The following is a 25,899-nucleotide window of genomic DNA, read 5'->3' as shown; positions in this document are numbered from 1 at the left end:
GCAGCCTTGGAACAGGGTCCTGGTTCTGCCTCTAAGGATATACATAACAATGTCTTTAAGCTCTTCATAGAATTAAAACATAACAAATGAAAGATGTCAGCATTCTTCATACCAGAGAAGACCACCTGAGGCCAGACTAAAGGAACCAGAAAAACTCATCAAGATTACCTGAGAGGAGATTAAAGGAATGCAGCCCCTGCACACACCCTAATCTTATCAGCAACCCCACCCTTGAACTGTTGCCATAAAACTCCTCACCAAACTCCCCTGGGTTGGGACACATAGTTTTCAAGGCACGAGCCTGCTGTGTCCCCCTTTGCCTGGCAAAGCAATAAAGCTATTCTTTTCTACTTCACCCAAAACTCTGTCTCCGAGATTCAATTTGACACAGGAGTACAGAGGCTGGGCTTTCAGTATCATTAGCTACAGTTTCTTCAAATAGTCAATATAATAAAATTTGTTTATTTAATTATTTATGGCTATTTCCTATTTCTCATCATCACAAATAATGCAACAATTATCTTCATACTTGTATTTTGCATACTTGTGCAAATATTTTTAGGATAAATTCCTAGAAGTGAACTTGTTCTATCCCAATAAGGTATAAAGAGCTTTGTGTTTTCCTAGACCTTTCCAGATATTATATCTTGTTAAAAATTCTAATTCAAACTTCAGAAAAATATAAAGTAAAACTTATTCCAAAATCCTATGACCCAGAGACAGTTGTTGCTGCATTTCAGAAAACATCCTTTCAGAAACCTTTTTATGCACATACATACTCACATTACATTTTTTACGTGAAAGGACAATACTAAACGTGCTATTCTATAAAACCTGTTTTTAAAGTCCAACAATATACCAAGAAGATACTTCCATGTAAATTAATTGAGATACACCTAAACCTTCTTATGATACTCCCTAGTTTGGGTGGATAATGTAAGCAATTCTTTTTTCAATGAATGCTTAATTTTTGTCTAGTTTTTTGTTACCGTAAAAAAAGTCAATATTGAACATCCTTAAATAAATAAATAATTGTTAATAAGTAAATAATTGTTGGACACTTTAGTCAAATGTCCAAACAAAAAAACAGGGCCTGAATGCACCAAGGTTTTTGCATTTCTCCCAGTAAAACCACAACAGCTGAAACAATAAAATAAGGCAGTAAGAGTTGTAACGATACTCTTGACCATTCAAATCAGAATTAACAGCTCCCACCAAAATTTTAAGCATACATACCCTTTGGCCCAACACAAAACAGCCAAAGAGCTTTCACAAATTAATGAGGAGAAACAATAAATTAGGCCAAGGACATGAACATGCAATTCACATAAGAAATGTAAATGGCTATTAAGCACATGAAAAGATGCTCAGTGTAAAAATCAAGAGGTATAAGTTAAAACAACATGATTGGATAGTGACATTTTACTGTCAGTGGGAGTGTAAATTTGCTCAAACCTTTTAGAGGGGAATTTAGTAATATTTATCAAAACAAAAATATTCAATACCTTTGGCAACTCTACTTCTAGATAAATGTTCAAGGACATTAACTGCGGCATTTTTTAATAGCCAAGGCTAGAAATAACCCAAATGTTAATAACGGATCTCATAAATGAAATACGGTATACCAACACAATGGGATACCATGCACTGTTTAGAATAATACTTGACATACATACATATAAAACTGGTATTGGAAAGATCTTTAACTTTTAACAATGATTTATTGGGGTGAGGGGAAGAAAAGAGAATTTTTGGAGGAACTTACATTTTCTAAATAATTTTGAGAACATTAAAAATGTTTAGGAGTATGAAATTTATTTTTTCTAATCTTAAAAGATTAGCCACTCCATTTGTAATATATTTGAAGAGATCAGGAATAAATATAAAACTAAAATATTTGTAGGCAAATTAAAATTAACCACAAATGATACCCAAATGTATAATCAATTATTCTCATCCATTTCCCAGAAACAGCAAACACTTACAAGTTTTATCTTATGTTTTAGCTCTGGATTGAGAGTCCCTCCAGGTCCAGTTTGTGCAATAACTGATTTGAAGGTATTCTCCAACTATGAAAAAAAGGGGAAAAAATTTTCAAGTTACAGTCAAAAAAAAAAAATAGGCAAAGATAAATCTGAACAGTATTAAAGGAAACATCTATCAAAGGAAACGTACGTCAATCAAATGGAAGAATAGTGTTCCTAAGAGGCACTGCAACATTTCATACCCTATAAAATACATTTAGAGTTGATGGACTCTTTTTTTTAATATAGTTTTTAAATTTTTTATTGGGCTATAGTTGACTTACAATGTTGTGTTACTTTCTGCTGTACAGCAAAGTGAGTCAGTTATACATATACATCTATCTATTCTTTTTTAGAGTCTTTGCCCATATAGGCCATTACAGAGCACTGAGTAGCGTTCCCTGTGCTATACAGTAGGCCCTTATTTGTTATCCGTTTTATATAGAGTAGTATGTATATGTCAATCCCAATCTCCCAATTATCCCTTCCCCACTTCTCCCCTGGTAACCATAAGATTGTTTTCTACATCTGTAACTCTACTTCTGTTTTGTAAATAAGTTCATTTGTACCATTTTTTTAGATTCCACATGTAAGCAATATCATATGATATTTGTCCTTTTCTGTCTGACTTACTTCACTCAGTAAGACAATCTCTAGGTCCATCCATGTTGCTGCAGATGGCATTATGTCATTCTCTCTTTTTTTTTTTTTTTTTTTTTTTTTTGTGGTACGCGGGCCTCTCACCGTTGTGGCCTCTCCCGTTGCGGAGCACAGGCTCCGGACGCACAGGCTCAGCGGCCATGGCTCACGGGCCTACCCGCTGCACGGCATGTGGGATCTTCCCGGACCAGGGCACGAACCCGTGTCCCCTGCATCGGCAGGCGGACTCTCAACCACTGCGCCACCAGGGAAGCCCCTCTCTTTTTTTTAACATATAGACTTTTTAATGTAGAAAGGTTTGAGGGTTTTTTGTTTGTTTGGGTTGTTTTTTTTTTTTTTTTGGCCACGCAGCTTGTGAGATCTTAGTTCCCTGACCAGGGATCGATTCTGGGCCCTCAGTAGTGAAAGAGGGGAGTCCTAACCACTGGACCACCAGGGAATTCCCTCGTCCTTTTTTATGTAGTTGGACTGTTTATAAAACTAAACACAAAATTTCCAGGATAATTAACATTCTCTATAACAATTAGATTGAGTCTTCAATTACAAAATCCCATACTCTTTTTTTTTTTATGCTTTTATTTATTTATTTTTGACTGCATTGGGTCTTCACTGCTGCACGCGGGCTCTCTCTACCTGTGGCGAGTGGGGGCTACTCTTCATTGCAGCGCACGGGCTTATGTGGTGGCTTCTCTTGTTGCAGAGCACAGGCTCTAGGCAGGTGGGCTTCAGCAGTTGTGGCTTGCAGGCTCTAGAGCACAGGCTCAGTAGTTGTGGTGCACGGGCTTAGCTGCCCCGCGGCATGTGGGATCTTCCCGGACCAGGACTTGAACCCATGTCCCCTGCACTGGCAAGTGGATTCTTAACCATGGTGCCACCAGGGAAGCCCCCAAATCCCATACTTTTACCCAGTAAAGATTTTTGTTACTAATTTTCTTCTGTTTATAAAATTATTCAATGTTTATTAAACACATTATTTAATGCAGGTTAGAGATGGTATGGGATGGTGGAAGGTCCCTGGGAGCCAGGAATGCGAGTGAGCCAGGGCACCGCTGGAATGTCTTGCCTTAAGGAGACAAGAAGGAAAGCTCTGCTGTTGTAGTAGAAATGAAGAAGGACCAGTAGGGATACAGAAAGGCTCTGTAAATGTGAGGTCAGCATGTGGAGAGAGTTACTATCTGATAGCTTCAGTATTCTCTCTGTGAGTTCAGAAGCAAGGCCCACTCCTGAGAACAGCAGGAAAGGAAAGGGAGCTCAGACAGCTGAGAAAGTGGAAAAATAAAGTTGAGGGAAAAAATGGATGATTATCTAAACTCAACAGGTAGGCAGTAAAAATAGGTGAGGCCTGAGTTAAGATAGCAGGGGTCAGAGGATTTTAGTAGAGAGAAGCCAATGGCATAGAGAGGCCCCAATATGGTAAAAAGATGATGCATGGGAATAACTGAAAAAATAAGCTGGAAGCACAGGAGGTTAGGAGTAGAGAGTATCATGGAACATATCCAGACACCAAGGTCCAGTAAAGAGCCACAGAGTGGAAACCTAAAGTAGAATGAAAGGGTGGGAGGGAGACACAAGAGGGAGGAGATATGGGGATATATGTATATATATAGCTGATTCACTTTGTTATAAAGCAGAAACTAACACACCATTGTAAAGCAAGTATACTCCAATAAAGATGTTAAAAAAACAAACAGGTGAATAAAATTTAACAGGAAAGCAAATAATAAAATTCAGGATATTTTTAAAATTATAAAAAGTAGAATGAGGGACTTCCCTGGTGGTGCAGTGGTTGAGGGTCCGCCTGCCAGTGCAGGGGACGCGGGTTCGGGCCCTGGTCCGGGAGGATTCCCACGTGCCGCGGAGCGACTGGGCCCGTGTGCCACGGCTGCTGAGCCTGTATGCCTGGAGTTCACGCTCTGCAGCAGGAGAAGCCACCTCAATGAGAAGCCTGCACACCACAAGGAAGAGTAGCCCCCGCTCACCACAACTAGAGAAAGCCCGCATGCAACGAGGACCAAACACAGCCAAAAATAAATAAATAAATAAAAATTAAAAAAAAAAAAAAAAAAAAAGTAGAATGAAAGATCATGGAGTTATATTTAGAGCTGATAAGTAAATGTAAAAAATATACATTAGAAAAAACACAAAGATATAAAGAAAAATGCAAATTACCTAAAATCCTATCACATAGACATAATCACTATTAATTTATTCCTTCTAAACTTTCTATTTTTTAACATTTCTTCATATTGCCACTTGGCCTGTCATTACTTACAAACTGCGTGACCTTTTAGGTTTCAGTTTCTTCATCTGAAAAATGAAGACAATCTCATTATCTCCTAAGGCTGACATGAAAGTAGGATCTGAGAAGGGGGAATTAGATTCCTAAGGTTATATCACTAACTTTCACAAAATGCCTCAGCCCTTGGTCTTAGGTTCTTTACATTTCTTCTGGATCTGCCATGAGATAATTCCCTAAAGCTCTCCCAGTGAACAATGGGAGAACCTAAAGATAATTGATTTTTCACATCCCAACATGCTCCCACCATTTGACGATTCAATACAACAACTTATTACAGTAAGTCCCCTACATACAAACGAGTTCCGTTCCAAGAGCACGTTTATAAGTCCAAGTTGCTCGTTAAGTCCAACAAAGTTAGCCTAGGTACTATATAGTACTGTCCTGTAATAGGTTTTTAATACTTTTCACACAAATAATACTAAAAGATTAAAACATTTTTCATCTTACAGGACAGTACCTCAAAAAGTACAGCAGTACAGTACAACAGCTGGCATACAGGGGCTGGCATCGAGTGAACAGGCAAGAAGAGTTACTGACTGGAAGAGGGAGAGGAGGTGGGAGACGGTAGAGCTGAAGGATCATCAGCAATAGGAGACAGAGGGCAAGCTGCAATTTCACTCACACCTGACGCTGATGGAATGCACGTTCGCATCTTTGAAAGTTCACAACTTGAAGGTTCGTATGTAGGGGGCTTACTGTAAATTACCACTGTGCTAGGTGTTTCAGGGGACAAAGAAAGGGTCACTTTTCAAAGCTACACAAAAATTCACCAATTCTGGTAAGTTTTTTTTTTTTAATGCACGTTGATATGACAGCTGTCACAATACAACCTAACAAAATTGTTTCAAATGAAGCTAAAGACAACTAGGTGCTACTAGAGCCATCTTATGGAAAAAACCGAACGAACTTTTTAGCCAACCCAATATTTGCCAAGCCTGGGTTAAGATGTCAAAATGACAGGCTCTTAGCTAGGAACAGAATGCATCTCAAGAAGATAAGAAAAAAATGTTTTTTGCCTCAAGCTAGATGAGTAAATCAAGCTGACTTTAAACTGAATGCGGGTGAGGGAGATTTTTTAAAGTCCAAGTAATCCTGGGACTATCTAGATAAGTAGATAAGTAGAGGGTAAAAGTTATAATGTTGTGGGGGGGAAGTAGGAGTGGGAGATAATCAGTGATTGACATGAAGAAAGTAATCAAGAGGACACCCTGATTTCAACAATGCTTTACTGTCAGATGCCTACATACCAAATAGAAAAAATGGACAATAAATCAAGTGAACAAAAGATCATAAATAGGGGCATAAATAAAGATGGAAACTAACCCACTATATATATATGTCATATTCAGATAGGAGCCTACAGAACCAGAGAAGGGGCAGAGAAGAGCTCTGAATCAAAAAAAATATACTCCTCAGAAAAATGGATGAAGATATGAATAGGCAATTGATTAAAAATTAACACTAGCTAGCCAATAAAAGCATAAAGTTCAACCTCTAATAAACAGACATTAATAGTCAGATATAGTTATTTGCCTATCAAATTGGAATATTATTTTTACAATAATGCTCATTTATTCATTTAACACATATGTACTGAACACAAACTATGTGCTTCACATTGTACTCAGCACTGAATATACAGGGGTAAATAACTAGGTATGATCACTGCCCTTATGGAACTTGCAGTCTAGTGATGGGAGACCAACATGAGACAGTCATATAACTACATAATTACAATTATGATAAACATTATGAAAAACCCACAGAGTGTCATGATAGAATACTATGCCTGAAAGTGTTAGGAAAGCAATGTGAGATCTAACTTAGACTAGGGTTGGTGAGGAGGGAGAGGTCAGCGGAGGGTGTTCTGAAGAAGTGTCCATTTATACTGAGTACTAGCAAAGGTACAAGGAAAGAAGCACATACACATGCATCTTATGTGAGTGTTAACTGAAACAACTTTTATGGAGGACAACCTAACTGCATACATGATAAGCTATAAAAGTACACATTCCTTTAGATGTAGTGATTGCTCCTCTAGAATTTTATCCTGGGGAGTAACAAAGATATCTGCAAATTTGATCAAGATTTTCATCAATAACGTTATGTTTAATTGCAAAAATAGCAACAGCCTAAATCCCCAAGTTTATGTGGAATCTCGAAAAATGGTACAGATGAACCAGTTTGCAAGGCAGAAATAGAGACACAGACACAGAGAACAAACGTATGGACACCAAGGGGGGAAAGAGGGGGTGGGATGAATTGGGAGATTGGGATTGACATATATACACTAATATATATAAAATAGATAACTATTGAGAACCTGCTGTATAGCATAGGGTTTCTACTTTGCTATACAGTAGAAACCAACACAACATTGTAAAACAACTATACCCCCCAAAAAAAAACATTAAAAAAAATCCCCAAGTTAAAAAATTATGGCATATCCATAGTGCCATTAAAAATTATGTTGCATTACAATATTTAACAATGTGGGATGTTCATAATTCTGACTAAAAAAGCACGTCACAAACATGAACCAGAATGATGCTAAATTTTATTTTTTTAAAAAAGAAAAAGTCAACTTTTCTGGGTGATAAAAGAATATGTGATTTTAATTTTCTTCTGTGCTTTCCTGTATTTCAAATCTTTTGCAATCTATCTGTATTACTTTTGTAATAAGAGAAAAATTTTAAAAACATAGACACCTGGGTGATATTTAGAAACATGAGGGTGGAAGCATTTTGGAAGGAAAATACATGAAGCTAAAAGCAGAAAGGAACAGAAGTTACATCTCAGAGGGATATACAGCAGACCTTTTGGCCATATGGTAAAACATTAATACATTTCTGATAAAGATCACAAAACTGGCACCGACACACATACAGGAGTGACGATTTCAACTGCTCAAATATTTGCTAAGTATCTCATTTGACTAAAAACTAGGCAGTATGAAATTTGACTTGCCAAACTAAAAATTTCATCTGAACTCATGGGAAAATAGGCAGGGAACAGCTACTCTAAGTTGGCCAGAGAATGCAACTTCCAGAGAATTGCACTAAAGAACTACTGAAGGGCTCCTTTTGACAGTAATTGCTTAATAGATCCAGTTACTTGTTGAGGACACTCTTAATAGACACTGGAGCCAGGTCATCACGTGAAATTTAAAATCCTTCTTTTCTTATATTCAATACAAATCACAGCATCTAATTCATGTAAAAACTATCAATTATTTGAGTGAAAAAGTTAGTTGTAAACTAAGACTCAGCCCTGATTTTTAATTCATTTAAGACCAGAACTTCTTTTATAATTCCAGGTTTACCTACTTTAAATCTCATGCTGAATATTACAATAAATTTTCTAAAAGTAGGGTAGGATGGGGTACTGATGAAATAATGTTAAGACAGGACAAGAAAAATTAAACATAAAATTCTCTCTCTGTGCATTTGAGCCACTACCTGCTTTACTGTGTATTGTACATCTGCAGTATACATTAACTAGATCCCCTTAAAAGACACAGGAATGCCTACTTGCCAAAAAACAAAAATAAAAGCAAAAAAACCAATTTCCTCTTGGCTCCAGCAAAGTAACTCCTTAGGAGATAAAATTCCTTTCTCAATCCTGTAGGGGGGTCACAACAACCTACTAATTGCCTTGTTGAACTATGTAAACTGTCAGTATGTTACTTTGATGTATAACCCTTTGTCTCAAACACTGATGTAACTGTGCCTTGACCTCTAACAGGTGGAACAGTTTTCAGAGCTTTCTGAAAGACTGCCTCCTGGGTTATAATTCTCAGGCTGGCTCGAATAAAATTTCCCATTTCTTTCTTAGATCGACTATTGCTTAATTTTTTTCATTGACAGTACTCTTAGTCGTAAGGCTGGAGAACAAAGAAATGTCAGATCCCTGTTACTTTGATCAAACACTCTTATGGGCAATAACCTGTTAATGGGAAGTGAAGTAACATCACTGTTAGCTGTAGTCTAGGTCTATACACTAAGGCAGAGAATTCTGAAGAGCTGGGCTGGACAGTGTCTGAGGCTTATTCATTAGAATGATAATAGCTAATCCATACTTGCCCATTCACATTTTCATCCCTCATCTAAACTTCCTCTGAAGAGGTCAAAATAAAGGAAATTGAATAGAATGTGGTAAATAGATTATTCATGTCTTGCAAAAACAGGGTTTAAATTTTTCTAACCATTTGCTTTTGTGAAATAAAGCAGGAAAATGGGAAAAGGTAGGATACTAATGAACAAGCCTGCCTGTTCCTCTTGCAGGTGAAAAAGAAGCTCCAGTCCTCATTTTACAAAGGAGAAACTGATTGTTTTTTAAATGTTTTTTCTATGACAAAAATAATATACGTTCACGGAAAAAAACCATAAAATACAGATGATCAGATGAGAGGCTGTCTCCCAGGCTATAGTCCTCAGTAAGGTCCCCAAATAAAACATAACTCACATACAACTTTTAGGTTGAGCATTTTTTTTCAGTTGACACAGTGTAGAACTGGCAGAGAAACACAAAATTACACACCCCAAATTATAATGCAGCTAGATTAAAACTTTAAGTTTTCTTTTTAGCCATGAATCAAAGAGAAACCAATTTTTTTTTAGAGATTAACTATGATGCTATCATTTATTGAGGGTGTACAACTATCAAGAACTATTCTAGACACTTTACAAATCTTAACCCATTTATGATACAAAAGTTATCCACACTTTACAGATCAGAAATCTGAGTTACAAAGAAGTTAATCAATTTGCCAAGTTTACATGGCTGAAAAGTGGCAGTGGTGAAGTTCGACTCAGTCAATCTAGTTCAAAACTTCACTGTCAACCATTCCCCCCCCACCAATTCCCACACAGGTCAACTCAAATCTCACTTTCCCCTGGAAGACAGTCTTGACTACTTTAGTCCTTTCTATATCCCACATGACAGAATTAGCACCTACATTACAGAATGTTCTATATTCTTCATTCCTATGCAGCAGAAAGCATAAGCCACCAGAAAACATGAGATGTGGACCCAGGGGTGGAAAATGTATTTTGGGCTGCCCTGTTCTAGCTGTTTGTCTTGGGTCAACTTAACTTCTCTGGGTCTAGTTTTCTGCCATAACAATATTTTTCTCTTGAAGTTCGCATGAAGGTCCAATAAAGAAACATAAAAGAACTTTGTAATTTTAAGGCACTGTCCCAATATTTTTCATGCCTCTCATTCTCTTTCTCTCTCAGTCTGTACCTAATTAGATTATGTCTCAAATTCAGGGCAATTCTTGTCTCTTCCTTTTTTCTCTCACAGCTTTCACAATTTTTCTTTGCTTATGACCTCTGCTAGGACATTGGTTGCTAAGCAGACTTGCTGAATACTGAAACATTCAGGGTCCCAGTCTTTATTAACCTCCAAAGCTTTATTTCCCAATGGACCCCCAGCCCAAAGATGACTCAGGAACCCAACAGGTCTTCTGGCCCTGGAGACTTGCCTGGCCTAGCACTCTGAGAGCATTACACAGGAAGCACAGAACACCATTTATATTAAAGTCACATTGATTTAGATTCTACTTAGTTACGTCATTTAGACATGGTAAATGTGCTTCTAACTCAGAATTTCGCCTTGGGCAACATCACGAGCTTGGAAAGTTTCTCTTTGGTGTCTAACCTTGTCACTTCTCTCCCCTCCAAATCAGCATGTAGAATTCCCATGATCCTTGGATCTTCTTTAAGGTAAATTAATCTTTTGATTTGTGTATATGCGTGTGTTACTATAAAATGGAGGTTTATGTTTTATTTATTCTTAGTGCAGATGAGCAGTTTAATTGAAGTCTTTGGATGACTATAATTTTGCGTAAGGCATTAGCACCAACAGTGGAAATGTTAGGCATTCCATTGCTGTTAGGGTCTTAGACGAAGGGAATTTGAGACAGATAAATATTTCAAAACTCATCAGAACGACTAGAAAACAGATAACGCCTATTCTGAATAATTATTTCTCTTGTGAACTTCCAGAATTTTTTCTATACAAAAAAAAAAGTGAGCTGATCCTAATTTAAAGTTCATTGCTGCATTGCAATTTGAATAAAGCTTCTAAAGGCTACTATTTGAGTCTTCAGCTGGAAAAATGACACATCTAGTTGCCATGTGTTCACTAGAGTTAAATTTCCTAAGACTTATTGAGCATCTCCTTAGCATAGTAGGTCATTTAAGCTGAAAAAGATATGAGTTGTCTCCCTCTAGATGCTTATGCATATGCAGAACCATGAAGAACAATGCGAACGTACAAATGTGAGTTTAAGTTTTGGCAGTGAAACTTTCTAATTAAGAAATGATTTAACCTCTCACACCTCAGTTGCTTAGTCTGTAAAATAAGAATTGTAAGTCTAATATCCCAGATATCCTGTTTTATGAGTAACTTAAAATGAGACAATATAAGTAAGTGCAGGGCATATCATGGTCTCTCAAACAAATAACAGTTCCCTTTTTGTCTATAATATACAGCAGATTATGATGAGTGAGAAACCAATTTTAAACCTTCAAGCGGGGAAGAGCTTTGTAGGTATGAGATCAGAGGCAGAAGTAAAAGAAAAAGACTAACAGATTTGATATTCCTAACTTGCGAACTTCTATTTCAAAAAAGGAAAATGACAATTTAGAAAAATACATTTCTAGCCTATGACAGCCAAAATTCCTTCACTTCACTAAGTAAAAATTGACTAAGCAAACTTTCTTCCACTCATTAAGATGAGCATATCTCAAGAGAAAAATAGGCAAAGGAAGAGAACAGATAATTCATCAAAATAAATTAAAGTGGCTAATAAACAATTTTAAAAGCTCAACTTTGTCAGTAACCAAAAACGGATATGAAACAATTAGACTATGTACAGCTTTCGGTCAGAGAAAATATTTTTGTATTTAACCCTGTTTCAAGAATTAACATTTGAGTTTTTAACAACCACATGAAATCCCATGGGTTATATAACCAAAAGGTATGGAGAAAACAGACATTAACATACCATTAGTTGTACAACTGTTCTGGATATCAGTTTGGAAAAAAATCATTTTTAAAAATGAAAATATTTTTTGATAAAATTAATGGGGCTTCCCTGGTGGCACAGTGGTTGGGAGTCTGCCTGCCGATGCAGGGGACACGGGTTCATGCCCCAGTCCGGGAAGATCCCACATGCCGCGGAGCGGCTAGGCCCATGAGCCATGGCCGCTGAGCCTGCGCGTCCGGAGCCTGTGCTCCACAACGGGAGAGGCTACAATGAGAGGCCAGCGTACCGCAAAAAAAAAAAAATTAATTAATGAAAAAGAGTCCAACAGTTAGTTCATTGTAACCTTCTGAATTTCAAAGATAGAGTCGGGAATTGACAAACATACAGTCAGTTTATCTACCAAGGAAGATGACCGGGTCGCTGGTGTCAGGTCTCTCCAGCACAGGAAATGTCAGGAAAAACAAAAGAAATCTAAACAACGGGGAAATCGCTATGAAAGGAACAGGAGTGAAAACGATCTTTTGGCAGTAGGACTAACTTTCTTAGGCTGAGTTTTCTGTATTAAGAAAACTTCATCATTCAAAACAAAGTTATGGCTCCCACCCTCCTGCCATAAACAGGTGGAAAATAATGAGTTACAGATGTTAAATAACAGTGCACAACTGAGTGGTGAGTCCTAAACTGCCTCACCTGACAGCCTGGAGAGTTCAGTCTGTAGCACAGAAAGAGGTAATAGAAACAGATGAACTGAGGAGACAGATTCCAGTTTGGGGAGGAAAAGGATGCTACTACACAGGTAGGTATGGAGAGTAGGGATTGGCACAGAGAGATATAGCTCTGGAGGTCTGCAGAGGGACCCCTCAAGTTTCTGGATGAGTACTGATGTGTGCATAAGGCGGGGGAAGGGGATGTTCTCTGAGGCTGGGGAAACAAACGATAAGAAGCAACTGGCCAAACAATACCCAGAGCTCACATAGAGCTGAGAAAAGTTAAGTGTTCCCACTAAGGCAGAATGGAAGGACCTCTTAACACATCCAGATGAATCCTCAGAAAGGTAATGCCTCAGTGGTAGAGCCAAATTAGCCCTAGGCCGAAGGTTTCTCTGGACTAGCAGCCTTAGCTTGCTAAGGGTTCTATAGCAAAATAACTTAGATTAGGTAGCTTTAAACAACAGAAATGTATTTTCTCACAGTTCTGGAGGCTGGAAGCCCAAGATCAGGGTTCCAGCTAAGAAATAAAATATCGCTTGCCATATCAGTAAATAAAGGAATGTCGAAGTCATCAGCAATTGTAGCTACCCCAGATGGTGAGCCCTGATGGAACTCAGGATAAAAACAAGGAATGCCCACCATCTAGCAGCCATCGGACTGCAGCTACTTCCAACGGTGCAGCCTGAGGAAACTCAGGATGGGAAATCATAGGATACTGGCCCCAGATAGCTGAGGTGCATATCAAAAAAATTATTTCAGTGAACCCAGACTCTTGCATCTTCCCCTACATAAAAAAGTGCTAACTAAATTCCATAACTTGAGGTATCTAGTTTTCTTTTATTTACAGTAGTCTTTTGTTCCAACTACCTGGTATTGTTATAAAAACTCCTATATATCCTGGTTCCCCCCCCCCCCCCCCCGCTTCCTCTTCGGAACAGTTTTCTCAGCGTTTATCTGAGAGGCTGTCTCCCAGGCTTGAAGTACTAAGAATGTCTGCTGAATAAAACATAACTCTTCTACTTACAGGTTGTGCAATTTTTTTCGGTTGACACAGCATAGTTGGATCCTGGTGAGGATTCTCTTTCTGACTTGCAGATGGCTGCCTTCTTGCTGTGTGCTCTCACGGCCTTTCCTTGGTGTATGCACATGGAGGAGAACAAGCTCTCTGGTTTCTCTTCTTATAAGGGCACTAATCCCATCACAAGGGCTCCACCCTCACAACTTCATCAAACTCTACTTCCCAAAGGCCCCACCTCCAAATACTATCACATTGGGGGTTAGGGCTTCAACATATTAATTTTAAAGGAACACAATTCAATTGATATTACCCGCCCTAACAAATCTTAAAAGCAAAACTCAAAATGATCGATTCCAAGTAAATTAACTGAGTGAAGCTCAACAATTCATAATGTCTAGCAGCTAATCAAAGTTACCAGCCATGCAAAGAGGTAGGAGAATGTGACCACATCAAGAAGGAAAATAGGGAATTCCCAGGTGGTCCATTGGTTAGGGTTCTGTGCTTCCACTGCAGGGGACACAGGTTCGATCCCTGGTTGGGGAACTAAGATGCCACATGCTGTGGTGCAGTCAAAAAAAAAAAAAAAAAACAAGGAAAATAAATTCAAAACCCAGAAATGATGGAGATGATAAAATTAGCAGTTAAGATCATTAAAAGTTATTATAAATCTTATAAATATGCTTATGTATATAAAGAAAGTATGAACATAATAAAGAAATAAATAAAGGACATAAAAAAGATCCAAGTGGAATATGTAGAACTTAAAAATATAATGTCTAAAATGAAAAATAATCTGGATGGGATTAAATACAACAGAAGATCACTGAATTTGAAGACAGCAAGAGAAAGTACCTAAAATGAAGCACACAGTGGGGAGGTGGAGGGGAAGAGACTCAGAGAAAAAAGAAGAACAGAGTCCCAACAATCCACAAGGAAATAACAAGCAGTCTAATATAGGCATCCTAGAAGAAGAAGAAAGGGGAAAAAATATTTGAAGACAAAAATTCTCCAAATTTTCTAGGAGGGTAGATCTTATGTTAAGTGTTCTTATCACAAAAATTTAAAAATAAATAAAAATAGGGAATTCCCTGGTGGTCCAGTGGTTAGGGTTCTGTGTGCTCACTGCGAAGGGCCTGGGTTCAATCCCTGGTTGAGGAACTAAAATCCTACAAGCCATGTGGCATGGCCAAAATAAATAAATAAACATATACAATAAATAAAATAAAATAAAAATAAAGAGGGCAGGTGATGAATATGTTTATCGTATTGGCTGTGGTGATGGTTTCAGAGGTATATAATTATCTCCAAACTCATCAAGTTGTATACATTAAACATATACAGCTTTTTGTATGTCAATCATACTTCAATAAAGATTTTTAATTAGAAATAAATTTCCAGATCTCATGAAAATTATAAAACTCATCTGCAAAAAGCTCAGTAAATCTCAACCAGAACAAATAAAGAAAACTCTTCCAAGGGACACCAGAATGAAACTGCAGAAAAACAATGATAAAGAGAAAACCTTAAAAGCATCAAAGGGGGGAAAAAATGCGTTATGTACAGAAGAACAAAGAATGACTATAGATTTATTGTCAGAAACTATGCAGACCAGACAGCAATGAAACTGTCTCTGAAGTTCTAAAAGAAAAAGAACTATCACCCCAGAATTCTATACCCAGAAAAAGTATCACTCAAAAATGAAGACAAAGACTTTTTCAGATGAACAAAAGCTGAGAATATTCATTGCCAACATATTTATGCTATAGGAAATGTTAAAATTTTCCAGGCAGAAGGAACATTATACTGAAGGGAAATTTGGGTGCAAAGGATTGGGACTTTTAAAAATAAATAGGTAATTTATTTTAATATTTTTATTACTTAAATGTTACTTATTCAAAATAAATACTTTAAAGCAAAAATAAAAATGCATTAAGGAGCTTATAACATATACACAATTAAAATGTATCACAAAAATGGCACAAAGGATAGGAAGAGAGAAATGTAAATCTATTGTTCTAAAGTTCTTAATCTACATGAAATAGTATAATATTACATGAGGATCAACTGTGATAAATTAAAAACATATGTTGAGAACCCTAAGGCATCCATTAAAAATATTTTTAAAGAGTTATAACTAATAAACAAATAACAGCAACAAAACAGAACCATAAAAAATAATCAGGAATAAGGTAAGGATGTCCCCTCTCACCTCTGCTTTTCAATACTGTTCTAGGAGTCCTAGATAATTCAATAAGATAAGAAAAGGAAATAGAAAGCACAGCTGACCCTTGAACAACATGGATTTGAACTGTACAGATCCACTTACACACAGATTTGTTTCAGTAAATATATTAAAAAGTTTTGGAGGTTTATGACAAGTTGAACAAACTTGTAGGTGAACCGCGTAGCCTAGAAATATTCAAAAAAATTTTTAAAGGTATGTCATGAATGCATAAAATACATGTAAATACTGGTCTATCCTTACGTAGGCATAAGATGAGTGATATTTAATATAAAAATAATGTCTTCATTTTCTTACTGTTTTATAACTGTGCTTTCAAAGAATTATATTACTGTACAGTATGTCTCTCGTAATTGGAGAAACTGCTCATCAGCCTATCATAACAGGTAAGTGTTTTTTTAAAAAAATGAAACAATGCTTCCAATACTGTATTATGAATATAATACTGAATGTCATAAAAATTTTATAACTCATTCGTTAGTTAGGCTAGGCTACCATGAAGGAATCATATCGATTACTTTAGGCTATCATAAAGCAATCACATTGCTGCTTCTACAACATCAATGCATGAATCACTGTACCTGTAACTAATATTATTTTCTGTTTCACATTATCTTTTCATTTCTGATGTCTACTGTTAGTAATATGTATAATATATACAGTGTTTTGTATCATATAAAACAATATTGATATAAGTACTGACAGATGATTCATCTTGTTGATAAATATAGTAGAGTTCTGTAAATGTATTTTTCTTATGATTTTCTTAACATTTTTTCTCTAGCTTCCTGTATTACAAGAATACAGTATATACTAACATATAATATATAAAACATGTTAATCAAATGTTTATGTTATCAGTAAGGCTTCTGGTCAACAGTAGGTTATCAGTAGTTGTTTTGGGGGAGTCAAAACATATATGCAGATTTTTGACTGTGCAAGGGGTGGGCACCCCTAACCCCTGCAGTATTCAAGGGTCAACTGTATAATAATTCAGAAGGAAGAAATACAACTAACTTTGCTTGAAGATGACACATTTGTCTATATAGAAATCCCAAAGAATCAACCAAAAAACTGGAATGAATATGCAATTATAGCAACGTTGGAGAATACAAAGTTAATAATACAAAAGCCAATCACTTTCCTATATACCAGCGAGGAACAAGTGGAATTCTAAAGGAAAAACACATAGCCATTTACATTAGTGTCCCCAAAATGAAACACTTAGATATAAATCTAACAAAATAGGTACAATCTATATGAGGAACAATACAAAACACTGATGAAAGATATCAAAGAACTACTACTAAATAAATGGAGAGATATTCCATGTTCACAGATAGGAAGACTCAATACTGTCAAGATGTCAGTTCTTCCCAACTTGATCTACAGATTCAATCCGATCCCAATCAAAATCCCAGCAAGTTTTTTGGGGGGGATGTAGTGGGATAACTGAGGACATGGAAAGGAGACGTGATCCATGAGCCCCCCCTCAGCAAACTGGGGGCTGGCGAATAAGCCAGAACTGCAAACAGTCCTGATTGCTTTGAGCCCCCACCCCCGGCAAACGGGGGGCATGCAAATAAGCCAGGGTTGTGAACAGTTCTGAATGCTTCGAGCGCCGCCCCCCCGCCGGCAAACCGGGGGCCTGCAAAAGAAGCATTGAGTGCTTTGGGCACTGATCCATGAGATGTCCTCAGTATAATCAGAGTGGTGAGAACGCAAGGAAATGTCCTTGTGCTACTTCAGTATAATCAAAATAATGGTGGGAACTTTGTGCTGTTCTTGTGCTCAAGGACGAAGCATGGCAGGTGCTCACGAAAGCCAATTATTGCTTGTATAATTAATAAAAACATAGGCTGCTGCTTTGGAACTTCTGAAATGTTAAGAAAACAAGTCTTAAAGTGTAAATCTAGATAATGCTTTAATAAAAGTTACCACAGCAAGACAGACGGCGCTGTTTTGCCTGAGCGAGCGGCAGCCCTCTCCTGCTGTGCTTTGGCACAATTCATCTCGTGTGATAAGCTTACTTTCGGCCCTGTCCTAAGAAACTACAACAGGGGGATATCAACAAATCAATTCTAAAGTTTATATGGAGAGACAAAAGACCCAGAATAGCTACCTCGATATTGAAAGAGAAGAAGAAATTTGGAGGACTGACACCATCCGATTTCAAGATTTACTATCAATATAAAGCTACAGCAATCAAGGCAGTGTGGTATTGGCAAAAGAACAGACAAATAGACCAATGGAACAGAACAAAGAATGCTGATACAGATCCACAAAAATATAGCCAACTGATCTTTGACAAAGAGAAAAGGCAATACAATGGAGAGAAGAGAATCTTCAACAGTAGTGCTGGAAAAACTAGACATCCACGTGCAAAAAACTGAATCTAGACACAGACCTTACACCCTTCACAAAAATTAACTTAACATGGATCACAGACCTAAGTGTAAAACAGACTATTAAAACTTCTAGAAGACAACATAGGAGAATACATAGATGACCTTGGGTATGGTGATGATGTTTTAGATACAACACCAAAGATATGATCTATAAAAGAAATAAGTGAGAAGCAGGACTTCATTAAAATTAAAAACTTCTGCTCTGTGAAAGACAATGTCAAAAGAATGAAAAGACAAGCCAAAAACTGCCAAAAGAAAAAAACTGCAAAAGACATATCTGATAAAGAGTTGTCATACAAAATATACAAAGACCCCTTAAAGCTCAACAGTAAGGAAACAAACAACCTAATTAAAAACTGGGCAAAAGATCTGAACAGACATCTCACCAAAGAAGATATACAGATAGCAAAGTAAAAGATGTTTTACATCATATGTCATTAGAGAATTGTAAATTAAAACAACAGCGAGATACCGCTATATACTTAGTAGAATGGCCAAAATCCAAAACACTGACAACACCAAATGCTAATGAGGATGTGGAGCAACAGGAACTCTCATTCACTGCTGGTGGGAGTGCAAAATGATACAGCCACTTTGGAAGAGAGTTTGGCAGTTTCTTGAAAAACTAAACGCTTATCATACGATAGAGCTATCATGCTCCTTAGTATTTACCCAAAGGAGCTGAAAACTTATGTCTACACAAAAAACTGAACACAGATGTTTAGAGCAGCTTTACTCATAACCAAAACCTGGAAGCAACCAAGATGTCCTTCAGTAGGTAAATGGATAAACTGCAATATATGCACACTATGGAATATTACTCAGCACGAAAAAGAAATGAGCTATCAAGCCATGAAAAGACACGGAGGAACCTTAAATGCATATCACTAAGTGAAAGAAGGCAATTTAAAAGGCAACATTTGTATGATTCCAACTATATGACCTTCTAGAAAACACAGAACTATAGAAACAGTAAAAAGATCAGTGGTTGCTAGGGGCTAGGGAGGAGGGAGAGAAGAGCAGATGGAGCACAGAGGATCTGAAGGGCAGTGAAACTATTCTGTGTGATACCACAATGGTGGATATATGTCATTACACATTTGTCAAAACCCACAGAATTTACAATACCAAGAGTGAACCCTAATGTAAACTGTAGACTTTGGGTGATTATGATGTGTCAATGGAGGTTCATCAACTGTAACAAAGGTACCACTCTGCTGCAGGATGCTCATAGTAGAAGAGGCTGCATGAATGTGAGGGCAGGGAGTATATGGGGACCCTCTCTACTTTCTGTTCAACTTTGCTGTGAACCTAAAATTGGTCTAAAAATTTTATTTTTAAAAATTAATCCAGGGCTTCCCTGGTGGCGCAGTGGTTGAGAGTCCGCCTGCTGATGCAGGGGACACAGGTTTATGTCCCGGTCCAGGAGGATCCCACATGCCACAGAGTGGCTGGGCCCGTGAGCCATGGCCACTGAGCCTGCACATCCGGAGCCTGTGCTCTGCAACAGGAGAGGCCACAACAGTGAGAGACCCACATACCGCAAAAATAAATAAATAAATAAATAATCCAAAAGAAAAAAATAGGAAAAAACCCCACAAAAATTAGACTTAAATCAAACCATACCAGTAATTACACTAAATGGTATACACACCCCCATTAAATGACAGAGATTGACAGATTAAATAAAGAAGCAAGACAACCAAATACTGTCTAAAGGAAACACATTTTAAATATAAAACAGGTATGTTAAAAATAAAAGTATATAAAAAGATACACAGTGCTAACATCTAAAGAAAGCTAGCATCACTATGGTAATATCAAACAAAGTAGACTCCAAAACAAGGAACATTATGAGCCATAAAGAGGGACATTTCATAATGATAAATAGGGCAATTCATCAGGAACACATATCAATCCTAAATATGTATGCACCTAACAGAGATTTATAATATCTGAAGCTGAAAGGTAAAATAGACAAATTCACAATTATATTTGAAGATTTCAACACTGATCCTGCAGTAATTAATGGGAAAAGTAGGAAAACATCAGTAAAAATATAGAATTCCTGAATGACACTATAACCAACTTTACTAGTTGACATTTAAAGAACACTCTACCCAAATATAGCAGAGAACACTCTACCCAAACATTCCTTCAAAGTAGATATGAAACATTCACCCACATATATATATTTTGGGCCACATAAGTCTCAATATATTTACAAGGAATGAAATCAGACTATGTTTTCTTAACACAATCAAGTTAAATTATAACTCAACAACATCTCTGAAAAGTCCCCAAGTATTGGAAATTAAACAACATGCTGTTAAATAACCCATAAGACAAAAGAAATCACAAAGGAAATTAGAAAGTATTTTGAACTAAATGAAAATACATCACATCAAAATTTGTGAGACACAGCTAAAGTAGTACTTACGGAAAATCCATAGCCTTAAATGTTTATATTAGAAAAGAAGGACCAAAATCAATGACCAAATTTTCTTTTCTTGCTCTTAAGGTAAATATTAACCCAAAATAAACAGAAAGAAGGAAATAATACAGATAAGCACAGAAATAAATGAAATAGAAAACAGGTGGGAAAAATCAATAAAACCAAAAGCTGGTTCTTTGAAAAATCACTGAATAAATCTTTAGCCAGACTGATCATGAAATAAACAGAAATTATCAATATTAGGAATGAAAGAAGGCGCTTCACCACAAATCCTACAGATCTTAAAAAGACAATGAGTGAATATTATAAACAAATTTATTTCAACAAATTTGACAACTGAGATGAAATGGACATCTTCTTGAAAGACAAAGTATCAAAGCTCATTCAAAAAGAAATGGATAATCTGGGACTTCCCTAGTGGCGCAGTGGTTGAGAATCTGCCTGCCAATGCAGAGGACATGGGTTCAAGCCCTGGTCCAGGAATATCCCACATGCCATGGAGCAACTAAGCCCATGTGCCACAACTACTGAGCCTGCATGCCACAACTACTGAAGACCACACACCTACAGCCCATGCTCTGCAACAAAGAGAAGCCACTGTAATGAGAACCCCGTGCACCACAACGAAGAGTAGCCCCCGCTTGCCGCAACCAGAGAAAGCCCGCATGCAGCAAGGAAGGCAGAACGTAGCCATAAATAAATAAATTTATTTAACAAAGAAATGGATAATCTGAATAGCTCTTTATCTGTTAAAGAAACTGGGTCTGTAATTTAAAATCATTACCCAAAAAATCCCCAGGTCCAGACTGCTTCACTGATGAATTCAGTGGAATGTTTAGGGAAACCTAATACAAACTCTTGCCAAAAAAAAGAATGAAAACGTCCCAACTCAGTTCAAAAGGCCTGTATTACCATGATTCCAAAACCAGATAAAACATTACAAGAAAACTACAGAAAAATATACCTTATGAACATTAACACTAAGGTCCTTAACAAGAAAACAGCAAATCACATCCAGCAATATAGAAAAAGACATGATGGCCAACACGCTGGATTCATTCAGCAACATAAGGTTGCTTTAATGCTAAAAAAAAAAAAAAACCAAATCAGTGTAATTTATCATACAAAGAGATTAAAAAAGAAAAAGCTCTATAGAATTCTGACTCCAATTACAATGTGTGTGAGGGTGTTTCCCCATATCCAAGCAATTCTTCAACACAAGCTGGGTGTCCTACAATTCAACTCAACTCTGACATTGGAGATTGCATTCAGATTCCAAGGTTAAGGGCCAAGTTCTACAAGACTGAACCCCCACCCCATCCTCTGACTTCAGATGACAATTGCAAGTCCAGGTTGTTACCTGAGCTTCTGATCCAATGGCTACAAATCAGGTTTCCACAACCCTCTCCTTGGGTTCAATTTAATTTGCTATAATGGCTCAAAGAACTCAGAGAAACATTTTAATTACTAGATTACAGGTTTATCATAAAAGGATATAACTCTACACCATACACAAAAAGTAACTCAAAATGGATTAAAAACCTGAACGTAAGACCAGAAAACATTAAAATCCTAGAAGAAAACTTAGATGGTGAGCTCCTTGACCTCGGTCTTGGAAATGATATTTTGAACTTGACACTGAAAGTAAAGGCAGCAAAAGCAAAAATAAACAAGTGGGACTACATCAAAACTAAAAATCTACGGCACAGAAAAGAAGATCTCGATAAAATGAATGGGAGGAAATATTTGCAAATCTTATATATGATAAGGGGTTAATATCCAAAATATATAAAGGACTCTCACAACTCAACATCAAAAAAAACTAAATAATTCAATTAAAAAACGAGCAGAGGATCTGAACATTTTCCCAAAAACATACAGATGTCCAATAGGTAAATGAAAAGTGGCTTGATATCAGTAACCATCAGGGAAATGCAAACCAAACCACAATGAAATATCACCTAACACCTGTTAGAATGACTATTATCAAAAAGACTAGAAATAACAAATGTTGGCGAAGGTGTGGAGAAAAGGGAACCTTTGTGCACTGTTGGGGGGAATATAAATTGGTGCAGCTACTATGGACAACAGTACAGAGAAACACCATATCATCCAGCAACTCCACCACTGGGTATTTATCCAAAGGAAACAAAAACACTAACTTAAAAAGATATCTGCATTCCCATGTTGCAGCATTATTTACAATAGCCAAGACATGGAAACAACCTAAGTGTCCATCGAACAATAAATGAATAAAGAAGTTGTGGAATATGTACATCAGCCATAAAACCAGAAGGAAATCCCACAATTTGTAATAACAATGGATGAACCTTGAGGGCATTATGCTAAGGAAAATAAGTCAGACAGACAAATGATCTCCCTTACATGCAAAATCTGTTAAACAAAAATAACAACAACAAAAACCCAAACTCTTAGAAACAGAGAACAGATGGGTGGTTGCCAGAGGCAGCATGCTGGGGGCAGGCAAAATGGGTAAAGGTGGTCAAAAAGTACAAACGTCCAGTTATTATCAGTCCTGGGGATGTAATGTACAGCATGGCAATTATTATTTATATACATATTAATTGTATATTAATAATAATATATATTCTATGTTAATAATAATATGTATTCTATAATTAAAAGTTGCTAAGAGAGTAAATCTTAAAAGTTCTCATGACAAGAAAAACAATTTGTAACTATGTGTGGTGATGGATGTTAACTACACTTACTGTGGTGATCATTTCACAATACATACATATATCTAATCCTGTTGTAATCCTGTCGTACTGAAACTAATATAATGCTATATGTCAATTATATCTCGAGTTTTTTAATGAATGAAAAATAAATAAATAAAAAGATATAACTCAGGAAAAGTCAAATGGAAGAGATACATAGGGCAAAGTATATGGGAAGGGGCAAAGAACTTCCATGCCTTCTCCTGGCATGCCATTCTCCCCAAATCTCTAGGTGTTCACCAACCTGGTAGCTCTCTAAACCCAGACTTTTGGGGTTTTCATGGAGGCGTCATTATATCAGCATGACTGATTAATCATTGGCTATGACTGAACTTAATCTCCAACCCTCTAATTACATGGCTGACTCCAACAGCAACCCATCCTTAGGTGATTTCCAAAAGTTACCTCATTAAAATAACAAAAGATACCTTTATTGCTCTCTTTACTTAGGAATTTCCATAGGTTTTAGGAGCTCCGTGCCAGAAAAGGATGAAGACCAAATATGTATTTCTTATTATAAATCATAGTATCACATCCTATAATCATCTCAATGGATGGAGAAAAATTCAATATACGTTCATGGAAAAAATTCTCAGAATCTAGGAATAGAAGAGTATTTCCTCAATCTAATATAGGGCATTTATAAAAATGCTACAGTTAACATAATAGTTAATGATGAAAAAATGAATGCTTTTCCCCTATAGTTAGGAACCAGGCAAGAATTTTTACTCTCACCACTTCTATTCATTATTAAACTAGAGAAACTAGCCTTTGTCATAAGGTAAGAAAAAAAAGTCATATAGATTGAAATGGAAGTAAAACTGTCTTTACTCCCAGTATAAACTAGAGTCGAGTTTATCAAGTACCTTGATTCAAGGTCACAGGATACAAGGTCAATATACAAAAAAATTGATTTTCTACATACTAGCAATAATTAACTAGAAAATAAATTGACAATACCCTTTATAATAGTATCAAAAATATGAAAAATGTAGCTGTAAGTTTAACAAAATATATGCAAGTCTTGTTTACTGAAAACTATAAAACAGTGCTGAGAGAATTTACAGATCTAAATCAATAGAGAGCTATACCGTGCTCAGGAATCAGCAGATTCAATATTGTCAAGATGTCAATTCCACCCAAACTTATCTATAGATCCAATGCAATTCTCATCAAAATCACAGAGAGCATAATTATTTTTGGTAGAAATTGACAAGCTGATTTATATCAAGTTAAGTTTATATGGAAATTCAAAGAACCTAGAATAGCCAAAGCAATTTTTTTTTTTTTGTGGTACACAGGCCTCTCACAGTTGTGGCCTCTTCCACTGCGGAGCACAGGCTCCGGACACACAGGCTCAGCGGCCATGGCTCACGGGCCCAGCCGCTCTGCGGCATGTGGGATCTTCACGGACCGGGGCATGAACCCGCATCCCCTGCATCGGCAGGCGGATTCTCAACCGCTGCACCACCAGGGAAGCCCGCCAAAGCAATTTTTAAAAGAACAAAGCTGTAGGACCTAACCATATAATTTCAACATATTATAAAACTACAGTCATCAAGACAGTGTGATACTTGCAAAAAGACAGATCAATGTAGATCAGTGGACCAGAATAGAGAGAGACAGAGAGTCCTGAAAGAGACCTACACATAGATGAGGTCAACAGATTTTACAGAAGTGCCAAAGTAATAACGTAGTCCAGTGAGGAAAGAGTGTTTTTCAAAAATAGTGCTGGGGATTCCCCTGGCAGTCCAGTGGTGAAGACTTCAAGCTTCCAATGCAGGAGGTGTATGTTGGATCCCTGGTTGGGGAACTAAGCTCTCACATGCCATGCCCCATGGCCAAAAATAAATAAATAAAATTAAATTTAAAAATAATAAAAACTTTAAAAATAGTGCTGGAATAATTGGCTATCCATATGCAGAAAACTTTGATCCATACCTGGTACCTTACACAAAAATTAACTTGAAATAGACCTAAGAACTAAAATCAAAAAACTTCTAGAAGAAAACATAGAAAAATATTTTTGTGACTCTGGATTACCCAAAAATCTATTAGGTAGGCAAGAACCAAAAGAAAAAAATAAATAAATTAGATTTCGTCAAAATTAAAGACTTCCCCACAAAAGACAGGATTCAGGAAATGAAGAGGTAAGCACAGACCAGGAGAAAATATTTGCAAAACATGTCTCAATAAAGGACTTGTGGGCTTCCCTGGTGGCGCAGTGGTTGGGAGTCCACCTGCCGACGCAGGGGACACCGGTTTGAGCCCTGGTCTGGGAGGATCCCGCATGCCGCGGAGCGGCTGGGCCCGTGGGCCATGGCTGCTGGACCTGCGCGTCCGGAGCC

General features: G+C 37.0%; 1 protein-coding gene across 1 annotated transcript in view; it reads right to left on the bottom strand.

Annotated features, from left to right (window-relative positions):
• TDRD5 (tudor domain containing 5) overlaps positions 1 to 25,899 on the bottom strand; it is a 97,659-nt gene that overhangs the window by 61,083 nt on the left and 10,677 nt on the right. The window contains exon 5 of the mRNA XM_032642105.1: positions 1,986 to 2,069. Coding sequence (XP_032497996.1) covers positions 1,986 to 2,069 — 84 coding nt within the window. The remainder of the gene's footprint in view (positions 1 to 1,985; positions 2,070 to 25,899) is intronic.

Source organism: Phocoena sinus, chromosome 1 (genome assembly GCF_008692025.1).
Source record: "Phocoena sinus isolate mPhoSin1 chromosome 1, mPhoSin1.pri, whole genome shotgun sequence".
NCBI lineage: Eukaryota > Metazoa > Chordata > Mammalia > Artiodactyla > Phocoenidae > Phocoena > Phocoena sinus.
This window is presented reverse-complemented; position numbering and strand designations above follow the sequence as displayed.